This window comes from Pavona decussata, unplaced genomic scaffold (genome assembly GCF_977016875.1).
Source record: "Pavona decussata unplaced genomic scaffold, jaPavDecu1.1 SCAFFOLD_75, whole genome shotgun sequence".
NCBI lineage: Eukaryota > Metazoa > Cnidaria > Anthozoa > Scleractinia > Agariciidae > Pavona > Pavona decussata.
The window spans coordinates 27,668-41,334 of record NW_028145493.1 but is presented as its reverse complement, the minus strand read 5'-3'; the positions used below and the strand labels follow the sequence as shown (position 1 = coordinate 41,334).

General features: G+C 40.1%; 1 protein-coding gene across 1 annotated transcript in view; it reads right to left on the bottom strand.

Moving 5' to 3' along the window:
- The window catches only part of LOC146476649 (F-box/LRR-repeat protein 12-like), a 33,786-nt gene extending 20,530 nt beyond the window's left edge, over positions 1 to 13,256 (bottom strand). The window contains exon 1 of the mRNA XM_085114245.1: positions 12,606 to 13,256. Coding sequence (XP_084970371.1) covers positions 12,606 to 13,056 — 451 coding nt within the window. The 5' untranslated portion in view covers positions 13,057 to 13,256. The remainder of the gene's footprint in view (positions 1 to 12,605) is intronic.
- Positions 13,257 to 13,667: the final 411 nt, after the last annotated feature.

Genomic DNA, 13,667 nt, shown 5'->3' with positions numbered 1-13,667 from the left:
TGGTTTCATGGTTTCACTGGTTTCATGATGTCACGGGTTTCATGGTTTCACTGGTTTCATGATGTCACGGGTTTCATGGTTTTATGGTTACATGGTGTCACTGTTTTCATGGTTTCACGGGTGTCATGGTTTCATGGTCTCGCTGGTTTCATGGTTTCACGAGTTTCGTGGTTTCATGGTTTCATGGTTTTATGGTTTCGCTGGTTTAGCTGGTTTCATGGTTTCATGGTGTCATGGGTTTCGTGGTTTCATGGTTTCATAGGTTTCGTGGTTTCAATGGTTTCATGGATTCACTGGTTTCATGGTGTCACGGGTTTTATGGTTTCATAGGTTTCGTGGTTTCATGGTTTCATAGGTTTCGTGGTTTCAATGGTTTCATGGATTCACTGGTTGCATGGTGTCATTGGTTTCGTGGTTTCATGGTTTCATAGGTTTCGTCGTTTCAATGGTTTCATAGGTATCTTGGTTTCAATGGTTTCATGGATTCACTGGTTTCATGGTTTCACTGGTTTCATGGTGTCACGGGTTTCATGGTTTCATGGTTTCACGGGTTTCGTTGTTTCACGGGTTTCGTGGTTTCATGGTTTCATGGTTTCACGGGTCTCGTGGTTTTACTGGTTTCATGGTTTCAACGGTTTCATTGTTCCACGGGTTCATGGTTTTACGGGTTTCACGGGTTTCACGGGTCTCCTGGTTTAATGGTTTCACGGGTTTCACGGTTTCATGGTTTCACTGGTTTCATGGTTTCATGGGTTTCATGGTTTCAACGGTTTCATGGTTCCACGGGTTTCATGGTTTCACGGTTTCACGGGTTTCATGGTTTCATGGTTTCACGGGTTTCACGGTTTCATGGTTTCACTGGTTTCATGGTTTCATGGTTTCATGGTTTCATCGTTTCACGGGTTTCGTGGTTTCACTGGTTTCATGGTGTCATGGGTTTCATGGTTTCATGGTTTCATGGTTTCATAGTTTCATGGTGTCATGGGTTTCATGGTGTCACTGTCTCATGGTGTCACGGGTTTCATGGTTTCACGAGTGTCGTGGTTTGACGGGTTTCGTGGTCTCACTGGTTTCATGGGTTTCGTGGTTTTTAACCCTTTAACCCCTAAAGCAAAACGACATTTTCTCCAGATCCAAGACTACAAACTCAGTCCATGTATGATATACCATTTCAAAGCTACTCATGAGTGTATTTCATAACTGATATAATTATGAATAAGAAAAGTTACGGCTTTGAGATAAATGGCCTTAAAACGCAAAAATTTAAAACTTCAAAAACGCCCCAATCCTTGTGTATATTAGGTATACCCCTAATCTATAGCTTATTTTGCAGGTCTCAACATCTTCATTTATGTGAGAGATGTCTTAAGACCCACAACTTCTAGGGGAAAAAAGTTGAAAAGTTATAGGGGTGGTCAACCATATCACATGTGGGAGGGGGTTAAGTTTTTATCCTTTTAATGAGTAGATCTTCACAAGACCATCTTGGTGTCAAAAATTCATAGAAATCTGTCAAATACTGACAGAGTTATGGCATTATGTGCCAATTGGCACTCTCAGGGATTAGAGGGTTAATGGTTTCATAGGTTTCGTGGTTTCATGGTTTCACTGGTTTCATGGTGTCATGGGTTTCACGGTTTCATTGTTTCACTGGTTTCATGGTGTCACGGGTTTCATGGTTTCATTGTTTCGTTTGTTTCATGGGTTTCGTGGTTTCATGATTTCATAAGTTTCATGGTTTCACGGGTTTCGGGCTTTTAATGGTTTCGAGGTTTTGTGGGTTTCATGGGTCTCATGGTTTCAAGGTTTCCATACTTTCTTATGGAGACATTTTCCCTTATCAATTGCTTTGTCTACAGCTTGCTGGGGCCGGTTTTGTTTACGTTTACGTTTAAGTAAAGATATACCTATTTGAACAATGGAAAAAATCCCTGTGTACCAGTAAAACAAAATTACTCGGCCTCCCAAATAGCTGGGAGACAAAAGCCGTCCGGCAGTGAAATTGTTTCCGCAATTAACATTTTGGGGAATGAAAAGGGAGATCGTTGAGGCTCCTTTTACACTTTTTAGAAAGCTAATTTAGATTGTGACCGTTCAATTCAATGTAATTAGGCCCAGGTCAAACGCCGTACTTCACTTGAGCCGAAGTTAATTACAGCTTAGCTCGTCCCAAATTAGTTCAGTTTGCCTTTTCTGTCAAGTGTAGAACTTAATTCAGCCAAAGTTAACCAGATCTTGAAATAAACAGATCGGGGCTGAGTTATATATTGATATTCATTAACATGATTGTGCATTTGGTTCGGCTCATGTGAAAATCGGCGTCTGACCCAAATTCTATATTTAGCCGTTATCCCCGCCTGGCTAGCCGTAAAGAACGCCTCAGCCGATCCAAAAGAAACCAGTCGAACTTAATTGAGTCAAACTCAGTACTTTACACGAACTTAATGACTGAGTTTAGTTCGGCTCATGACCTGGGCCTCAATTTGTTATTTTTGTTATGAAGTGAGTTTTCAAAACACTCAATATAGTTAGGTTTTTTTGTTTGAAGTAGTTAATGGTAGCTGTCTGTGGAAAAAGGGAATTTAAGAAATAATCTAGGGTCGAAATATACTGTTAGTTTCGAGAAAGCAATATAATTTTGGAATTCTAAATTACTATTTAGATATAAGGTTGTCATGCTCTTACCTCGTGTCTTACGACGGGTAAATCCGTAAACCTCAGAGTGAAACATTGGTGACCATGCGATACGTGGAAAAATACCAAGAATAAATAGCAGGTGTTCAAGCTTAACTGTGATTGTTTGTTTTTAGATTATTGTGACTTGCATACTTTGCATACTGTAAAGAAAACAAGGTTGAGCAGTGTGGGATACGTGTGCAAAGCAATAATGGCAAAGACATCTTCTTGAAAGACTAATAATGTTTGTTCAGTATGTTGAAGATCAAAGATAGATATACAACGCCTGAAAGTTTACGGCCGGCCGCAAGGCATTTAAAGGTGGATCGAAATAGTTTAAACATTTTCATTATGATATGCCCTTGGCATTGGATCTCAACTACACCATTAATGAAAAGGAAACTTTGGCACACATTTGTAAACACAAAACCAATTAACAAATTCGGGTAGCGATGGCATCAAAAATCGTCTCCAACATTATAAGATGCCAAAGAAACTTTATTCCGGGCCTTTTGAGACTAATAAATCAAAAACTACGCGGTAAATGTTTTTGTTTTCGATATATGTTCGTGTAATCGGTAAAGAAACATTTTGACAATTTTAATAAAATGTCAGAGAGAATTCTGAGCCACCTTAATCGTTTAAGCCCCAATATCAATATTTTTTCTCTTAACTGTTCTCATATACTTATTATGGTACAAGGGAGGAGAATTTTTTTAAACATCAATACAACTCGTCTTCGGTGATCATTTAAATGTTATTTCGCGCATATAATTTTCACGCATAACGAAACATAGCGCGCGCATATAATTTTAAGCGACAACGGAAATTAGCGCGCGCATAAAATTTTCAGCGATATAGTTGGTCCTTTAACAACTCCCCCCTTTTCGAATTTTCACACTTCGCCCATAGGCCTTGTTCCTAAAAAAGACCCATCCGAGTTCCGATTGATTCACCACTTATCATATCCAAAGGGCTCTTCTGTCAATGACTTTATTCCTGATTATTGCTCCACAGTTAAGTACACATAATCTATACTATTTTGACAGAATTCTTGCCATGGGATTGTCTAGTTCATGTGCTATTTTTGAATCCTTTAGCACGGCACTTGAATGGTTATCTGTTAACCATTTAGGTGCTTGCGCAGTTTTGCACGTCTTGGACGATTTTCAATTCCTTGCCAAAGCTAGAGATCAATGCAACCGCGACTTGAAAATTTTTATGATAATGTGTAATCATATTGGCGTCCCTCTTGCGCCGGAGAAAACTGTCGGTCCAGCCACGGTCTTACAGTTTCTCTTATTTATATTTATTTATTTATTTATTTATTTATTTATTTATACAGGAAATCTGGTTTAGCATAGCTAGCTTAAACAGAGTCCTGTGTAAATAGGAAATAAACAAATAACAGAAAATCATTACCAAATAGCACACTAATAAAATACATAGAGACGCACTATTATTAATGGGATTCCGTACAGACGCGCTTGAAGTGGCGTTTCGCCGGGGATTTGAACATACTAAAGACAGTTGCTAATCTAATATTAAATTTGTAAAGACTTAACCGATGAGCAAATCTAAGTTTTTCCGATATCAAAATCTGTTGTCGTGGCAACGTCAAAGAGGCCAAAGAGACCATAAGGCTAAAAACGTTCAACAAACTTGGTGAAAATATTTTATTTTTATATATTTTAGACTATTCAGCATAACAAACATGTTTGCCAACTTTGAAAGCAATCTGTCAGTAGGGTTAACTTTTACAGAAGTTTAACCCTTTAAATTCCAGTATTGACCTGCATCTAATTTTTTGCAAGATCTGTTTAACTTTGGCTGAATTAAGTTCTACGCTTGGCAGAAAAGGCAAACTGAACTAATTTGGGACGAGCTAAGCTGTAATTAACTTCGGCTCAAGTGAAGTACGGCGTTTGACCTGGGCCTAATTACATTGAATTGAACGGTCACAATCTAAATTAGCTTTCTAAAAAGTGTAAAAGGAGCCTCAACGATCTCCCTTTTCATTCCCCAAAATGTTAATTGCGGAAACAATTTCACTGCCGGACGGCTTTTGTCTCCCAGCTATTTGGGAGGCCGAGTAATTTTGTTTCACTGGTACACAGGGATTTTTTCCATTGTTCAAATAGGTATATCTTTACTTAAACGTAAACGTTAACATAACCGGCCTCAGCAAGCTGCAGACAAAGCAATTGAACAAGTGAAATGTCTCCATAAGAAAGTATGGAAACCTTGAAACCATGAGACCCATGAAACCCACAAAACCTCGAAACCATTAAAAGCCCGAAACCCGTGAAACCATGAAACCATTGAAACCACGATACCTATGAAACCATTGAAACTACGAAACCTATAAAACCATGAAACCACGAAACCTATGAAACCATTGAAACCACATGAACCCATGAAACCATGAAACCCGTTAAACCATGAAACCAGTGAGACCACGAAACCCGTGAAACCATGACACTCGGCAGGCGCGTAGGAGGGGGGGTTCGAGGGGTTCGAACGAACCCCCTTTGAAGATCAATAATGACGGAAGAAAAACTTTTAAATAAAGTTCCTGTGGCCGAAATACATCAACCAAAGAAAAATAGAGATATAAACTCGTTCTTCAGGTCTTTTGTCTTATCCTCAGTAAAAATAAAAATTGTGAAGAACCCTTACAGATTCAAAATTTTAATGACGTTTCATTTTTGCGGTAAAGGCGCATCCGCCCGAAAAAGCCATAGAAAAGCATGCTTTGCGATACGTTTTGTTCTCTGAATGCGGCTTTGTTCTGAAAGGAGATTCACTTCAAACTTAATAGTTCAAGCCTTGTTGGGTTTCACACGCAATTACGTACAAGTTCGTCTGAGAATTCCCACCACAAAAGCGGTAAGTCAACGATACAAGATTTTGTTTATTTTCAATATTCAATAAATAGCCTAGACTTTCGTCTTGTATACATGATCGTGTCTTTCCTTAACCTCGTGGCTTAGTCACACCGTTGAACTGATGTCCGTTGTCAGTGCAACAAAATTGAAAGGCATCATTTCAGTTTTTGAATCATCCGCCTGCTTTAAGTTTAAAACCGCGTACAATACGCCTTATTACGGTTTTGACCCCGACGACTTCCCCAACTTGTACATGCTCCTGAAAATTGCTGCCACCCTTCCAGTCACCACTCGTGAATGTTAACGTTCCATAAGCACAATGAGGAGGTTGAACAACTACATGAGGTGCATGTACCATGGGAGAGAATAGGCTGTCCGCCCTGGCTCTAATGCATATCAAATATGATATGCCTTTCAATCTTGACGAGATAGTCAATTTGTTCGAAGGCCTGCACCCGAGAATGATGCAGTTTACCAGCTTAATGTATGACTAGCAGCAGATCGAATCAGAACTTGACAGGGCGCGGAATGTACATTAAACTTTCTTGTTTAAGTTGAAACAATTATGCCGTCGAAATGATGTATATAGCTCAAAAAGCTGCTGTAAAACAAAGTTGTGATTTGCCTCAAATGGGTCTCAAAATGTAGGAAATGTGGTTTCTGGGAACCTAGATTTCCCCCCCCCCCTCCCCCTCAACAAACACACATATCAAAACCTTAGCTACGCGCCTGACTCGTGAAACCATGAAACCTGTTACACCATGAAACAGTGAAACCATGCAACCATGAAACCCATGACACCTTGAAAACAGTGAAACCACGAAACCCGTGAAACCATGAAACCATGAAACCGTGGAGCTATCAAACCATTGAAACCATGGAAACCAGTGAAACCACGAAACCCGTGAAACCATGAAACCAGATAAACCATGAAACCGTGAAACCATGAAACCGTGAAACCACGAAACCCGTGAAACCCGTGAAACCATGAAACCCGTGAAACCACGAAAACCGTGAAACCCTGAAACCATGAAACCAGTGACACCATGAAACCAATAAAACCATGAAACCTGTGACACCATGAAACCAGTGAAACCATGAAACCATGAAACCCGTGACACCATGAAACCAGTGAAACCATGAAACCATGAAACCCGTGACATCATGAAACTCATGACACCATGAAACCAGTGAAACCATGAAACCCAAGACACCATGAAACCAGTGAAACCATAAAACCATTAAACCATGAAACCATTGAAACCAGGATACCTATGAAACCATTGAAACCACGATAAAACCCATGACACCATGAAACTCGTGAAACCACGAAACTCGTGAAACCATGACACCATGAAACCCGTGACACCATGAAAACCGTGAAACCACGAAAACCGTGAAACCATGAAACCAGTGACACCATGAAACCAGTGAAACCATGAAACCATGAAACCCGTGACATCATGAAACTCATGACACCATGAAACCAGTGAAACCATGAAACCCAAGACACCATGAAACCAGTGAAACCATAAAACCATTAAACCATGAAACCATTGAAACCAGGATACCTATGAAACCATTGAAACCACGATAAAACCCATGACACCATGAAACTCGTGAAACCACGAAACTCGTGAAACCATGACACCATGAAACCCGTGACACCATGAAAACCGTGAAACCACGAAAACCGTTAAACCCTGAAACCATGAAACCAGTGACACCATGAAACCAGTAAAACCATGAAACCCGTGACACCATGAAACCAGTGAAACCATGAAACCATGAAACCCGTGACACCATGAAACCAGTGAAACCATGAAACCATGAAACCATGAAACCCGTGACATCATGAAACTCATGACACCATGAAACCAGTGAAACCATGAAACCCAAGACACCATGAAACCAGTGAAACCATAAAACCATTAAACCATGAAACCATTGAAACCAGGATACCTATGAAACCATTGAAACCACGATAAAACCCATGACACCATGAAACTCGTGAAACCACGAAACTCGTGAAACCATGACACCATGAAACCCGTGACACCATGAAAACCGTGAAACCACGAAAACCGTGAAACCATGAAACCAGTGACACCATGAAACCAGTAAAACCATGAAAACCGTGACACCATGAAACCAGTGAAACCATGAAACCATGAAACCCGTGACACCATGAAACCAGTGAAACCATGAAACCACGAAACCCGTGACACCATGAAACCCAAGACACCATGAAACCAGTGAAACCATAAAACCATTAAACCATGAAACCATTGAAACCAGGATACCTATGAAACCACTGCAACCACGATAAAACCCATGACACCATGAAACCCGTGAAACCACGAAACTCGTGAAACCATGAAACCCGTGACACCATGAAACCCGTGAAACCATGAGATCATTGAAACCACGATACCTATGAAACCATTGAAACCACGAAACCTATGAAACCATGAAACCAGCGAAACCATGAAACCAGTGAAACCATGAAACCGTGAAACCCGTGACACCATGAAACCAGTGAAACCATGAAACCGTGAAACCCGTGACACCATGAAACCAGTGAAACCATGAAACCGTAAAACCCGTGACACCATGAAACCAGTGAAACCATGAAACCATGAAACCAGTGAAACCATGAAACCGTGAAACCCATAACACCATGAAACCAGTGAAACCATGAAACCCGTGACACCATGAAGCCAGTGAAACCATGAAACCGTGAAACCCATGACACCATGAAACCAGTGAAACCAGTGAAACCATGAAACCTGTGACACCATGAAATAGTGAAACCCGTGACACCATGAAACCATGAAACCCATGACACCATGAAGCCAGTGAAACCACGAAACCCGTGAAACCATGAATCTGTGAAACCCGTGACACCATGAAACCAGTGAAACCACGAACCCAGGAAACCGTGAAACCCGTGACACCATGAAACCAGAGAAACCGTGAAACCCGTGACACCATGAAACCAGTGAAACCACGAAACCAGAGAAACCATGAAACCATGAAACCCATGACACCATGAAACCAGTGAAACCACGAAACCCGTGACACCATGAAGCCAGTGAAACCACGAAACTAGTGAAACCATGAAACCGTGAAACCCGTGACACCATGAAACCAGTGAAACCACGAAACCAGAGAAATCATGAAACCAGTGAAACCATGAAACCGTGAAACCCGTAACACCATGAAACCAGTGAAACCACGAAACCAGAGAAACCATGAAACCATGAAACCCATGACACCATGAAACCAGTGAAACCACGAAACCCGTGAAACCATGAAACCAGTGAAACCAGTGAAACCGTGAAACCAGTAAAACCACGAAACCCGTTTAACTACGAAACCATAGAAACCATGAAACCATTAAAACCAGAAACCCTATCAACCCTACCCATGAACCAAAGAACCTTACTTCCTTAGTAAGCATACTATAAATTAGCATATCCTAATTAGCAGATATTTGTGCTCCGTGACACGAAGTTGTAACATACCCCAACGCATGGTTAATATGGGCTCCCGAACTTGATAAAATTCCTACCAATTTATGGAACGAGAGAACAGACGAAATACGTGGCGAGAAAGTTCATACCATTGGTCTACCAATTGGACGGGTACCACGAGGCTGTCTTCTTGTTTCTGGGATCTTTTGAGCATGGCAGACGTGGAATGCATTGAATGGTATGTAAATTTCCAAAACAACTTTTTTATGTAAATTTAAGTTATTTCTGGTTTTCCATAATGTGTACTAAGAAATATATATAATATTTCAGTGAACTAACTGGACATCCCTGTAAGAGCTTCCCCCCATGGCCGCCGTAGCATCTTCCAGGAGGAGAAGCTGCCATCCCATGCGCGTATCACATTCGAGTTAAAGTTGGCAGTGAACAATGCATTTTGGACAGAATACAAGCAGCAGTGGAGATTATGGAGGTGAAATGCGTTCTGAAAATAAACTTTGCATAAATTGTTTAGCATGTCTCTAACATGATGTAGTTTTAAATGAGAAATAATAAAAGAAAATTAATTGCCCGTGCCTCTTCCCAGAGAATATCGCACGTGCTTTTTCAAGGTTATACCCTACCCATAGTTAGTAGCTATCTATGCCCTAAAATACACCCAAAAGTAACCATTTTGTTCTAATCCCATAAAGTACGGTCGCTAAGCCACATCGAGATAGCCTTGGAAGTCCGTTTAGTCGAGCGGATTGAATAAAATTTCTGCTTTCTATTGATGGCCGGAAGCTGGACTCGCTGGCCAGAAACTGGGCAACTTACTAGTTTTGCAAAAAATGGCATAATTTCTTTAGTACTTGAGATTTACATTTTAAAGGTAAGTAAATGAACTGCCTCTTGTACAAAAATGAGAACGTTTCCGTGCATAAACAAGAAGTTAGGGCGATTACAAACTAAAGTGGCCAGAAACTGGGCAACATACTGTAATTTATTGTAATTTTTTCCATCATGTTCTCGTGCTCGTCTTGTCCCGCTTTGTGGCTATTTGCGGGACAAGCAACTTATATCATCAGAATTTGTAAATAAATTGTTGTTGTTGTTATGTTAAGCTAGTGAGATCTCTTTTTCTAATATTGACCATAAAGGCCGTTAACGTCTGTCTCTCTCTGTCTCCTGAGCTAAGTTTGGACCAAAGTCGTGGTTCGAAGAACTTCAATGAGTGCTTTCCATGCCTGACGCTGTTTAATCATGGGATATAGAAATCGGAATTTCCCAGGCGTTCCCTGAACAGGTCCAGAATATTCTTGGGGAGTAACTTATGTTTGACCTTGAACATAAATATTGCTATATCTTGCAGACGCTTATTATATAAGGTAGTAAGATTAGCGCGTTTCAGTAAGTTGTGGTATGACAAGTTCCATTACTTGCAAAAAATTTCGGACGATTTTAATTTCGGACAAAAATGGTGTCCGAAAATAAAACCGTCCGAAATTTTTAAGCGTCCGAAATTTTAAGTGTCCGAAATTTTTACAGTATAGTATAAAACTTAAAACTTAGTATAAAGTACTTTCTGGGCGACGGCATCACATGTCTCAGATCATTAACCCGCATTAAGCTTCAAAGCCCTTAGTTCCCTTTCTGGACCGAACTCTATAGTTGAGACACTGCTTGTCGCATAAGCTTGATTGAGTTTGTGTTATTTTCTCGTTGGTGTATCCGGCTGTAAAACCTTGAAGGTACAGCGAAACTATCATTCTCACAGATTTTATTTCAGTCTAATTCATGTTTTTAGTCGTAAATTTACTTTAGGCATGTTTCAGCGCAGTGTCCGTAATTTTTGTCCGAAATGAGGGGAAAAGTGTCCGAAAATTAAACGTCCGAAATAAAACGTCCGAAATTTTTTGCAAGTAATGTACCTCTTTCGTTCACGCGTTCCAGTTTCTTTCTATCCGAAGCCTTACAAAAATGCCAGACTAGGATGCAGTATGTAAGATGGGGTAAAATCGCTGTCTTATAAATCCGAAGTTTGGCTTCGGTAGGGATCAGTTTCCTAAGCCTCATTAAACAAGTTATTAAAACATGTTATTTTCATGTGTGAAGATATCATGTTTTCGCGCGAAAGCTCACCTGGTATTTCATTGGCGTTTATGTAATAAAAATAGTTTAAACAATAGGATATAACGGAGAGTGAGATGTGGGTATTTTTCACTGAAAGTCTTTTCAAAGAACGTTTGTTAAAAGTGAATGTAAAATTAGAGTGTACCTTACTCCCCTGTGTATTTTATTCGCACGAGGCCGAGTACAGTTAAGGATTAATTTTCAAACGCATTTTAAATGCGCGACGAGGGCAATTTGCGAAAACTTTGAAAACACAAGTGAAAAGTAATCCTTAATTCTACGACGAATAATTGCGATTACACTTTTATAACATAGACAGTATAATTTTCTTAAAACCATCCAGGAACTTCGTAAAACAGTCGGTAAAACGCTCACCGTATTAAAGCAGCAAACAAACAAGCTATTTAATTTGTTCGTAGCGTACAAAAAAAAACTGACGAGAAAAAAGTTGACCGTTGTACAAAAGAGAGAATGCGAGAGTAAACTTATAGGCATCAATTAATTGATTCACCTGCGCTGTGAAGCTTCCTACCGCTTTAAAATCAAACGAAAACAGATTGATAAAAATGGCAAACGGTGAATCCAACTGAAGGAACTTGCAGAGTAATTTCTTCCACTGAATTTGATCTGCTCCTTTCTCCCATCAAAATAACACTATTATGCTTGGTTATCGTTCGTTGGAAGAAGTAGCGAAGTGAAAGCACTCGATCACCATGACTGATTTCAGTTTCTCAACCAAACAAATTTCAATCCGATTCAAGTTTTTAGCTATTGACACAAATAATCTTTTGATTTGTTGTTGCTTGTAAGAGACACGAAAATTAACCTTTAGGAATTTCCTGTCTAGCTGCAGTACTCGATTTCCACGTATTTTCGATGCAAACAAAAGAGTCGAACTCAAAAGAACCTGAAAGAACTCTTTTTGAGCACAAAATGAAGAAACCAACAAAATGTAGAACAGGTGTGAGTAATTTTGCCCCCAGTTTAAGAAAGCATGCCCTCTGTTACACAAATTCGCATTCAGTAATTTTGCCCTCCGTATTACATTGTAATTATTGCTATTGTTGTGGAGCAGTTTGCTGCTGTATGCACTATGAAAATATATAACTGTAGAAAGGATGAGGAACTTGTAAGGTTATAACGTTCATATCCAGTGAGTTCAAACGCGTTTTGGGGCGTGTTCACGTGACTGACGACGCCATCACCCTAAATTTGATATGAGTGATATGAGTGTGGTGTGGCATCCTCCTTGGCTTCAAATTGACATAGTTATTTGGCATTTGCGATTTTCATAATTATACAGTACTTTTATAATTATTATCATTGTTTTACCCAGAAGTCCATAACACATAGCCATTACGGCTGTGATATATCATACAGGTTTGCGCTATATAAATGTCAATTACTTTTAATATTATACCATTAATTCACTTACCCAAATATCTCAAGTGATTTGCTTTTTGTAAAATATCCTCAACTCCTGAAGCATATCCGCTCGCGTTTCTTAAATCCAGGAATGTTAGTGTCTCCACCTGATCTAACCGCATCTCGTACCAAGCACCAGCCGAGTGGAACCTGCAGTCGTTGAGACTTAGACTTTCAAGTCTACAACAACCTTCAAACAGGTTTTGTAAAATCTCTGTGGTTACCAGGTTTTTGCTAAGGTTAAGGTGTCTTCCCAGAGGTGCAAACATGGTATTTATCAACCTCAGTATTGTGTCACTTCGTAATGACTTGGCAAATGGTTGGAGATCGAGGCTTGACCAAAGAGAGCTGTCACGTGACAGGCGGTTCCAGGTCCGACAAACGAGCGCTGCTCTGAGAAGATCTTTTTGAGAGAGAAATGAAAACACCTCCAGCCAAATATCATCTGGCAGGATTTCCATCGTGGTGATAGCTCAATCCTGTCCTTGATAGGTACTTCATGAGGGATACTGGTCTAGTTCATTAGTCTCCTTGGTACAGGTCTGATACGTTACAGGTTTAACTGGTGCGAGAGGTGAGAGTACAGAGAAAATGTTCATCTATGACGCACTTAACGAGCGCGCGCGCAGTGGAAGTTTCCGTAGCAGCAACATCCCGTAGAACATCTGAAATTTATGTGACATTCAACAGCACCAAATCATTTATACGGTCGAACGGGGATTTTGCCAACAGTAAACGCACAGTCGGATTAGCGGGATATCGGATATGAAAGCCTTGTTTCAGGAGGGGTTCTCAACGAGAACATTTATGTCAAACTTTAAAATTTTGTTTCCTTCTTGTCTGAACTAACATAGTTTGATTGTTTGATGTGTTCAGATTCTTTAGCTGAAAATTTGTCTTCAAGCCAGGCCAGACGAATGTAACATCATCCAACATTGTTAAATCAACAATGTTGTACAGCGTTGAAATGAGGTGGCCAAACGAATGCAACATGTTTGATGCAACACTTGGATTCAAGGGTCTGGGACCAAAATCTGCCCAACCCGCGCCACATTGGTCTCCCCACAAAATA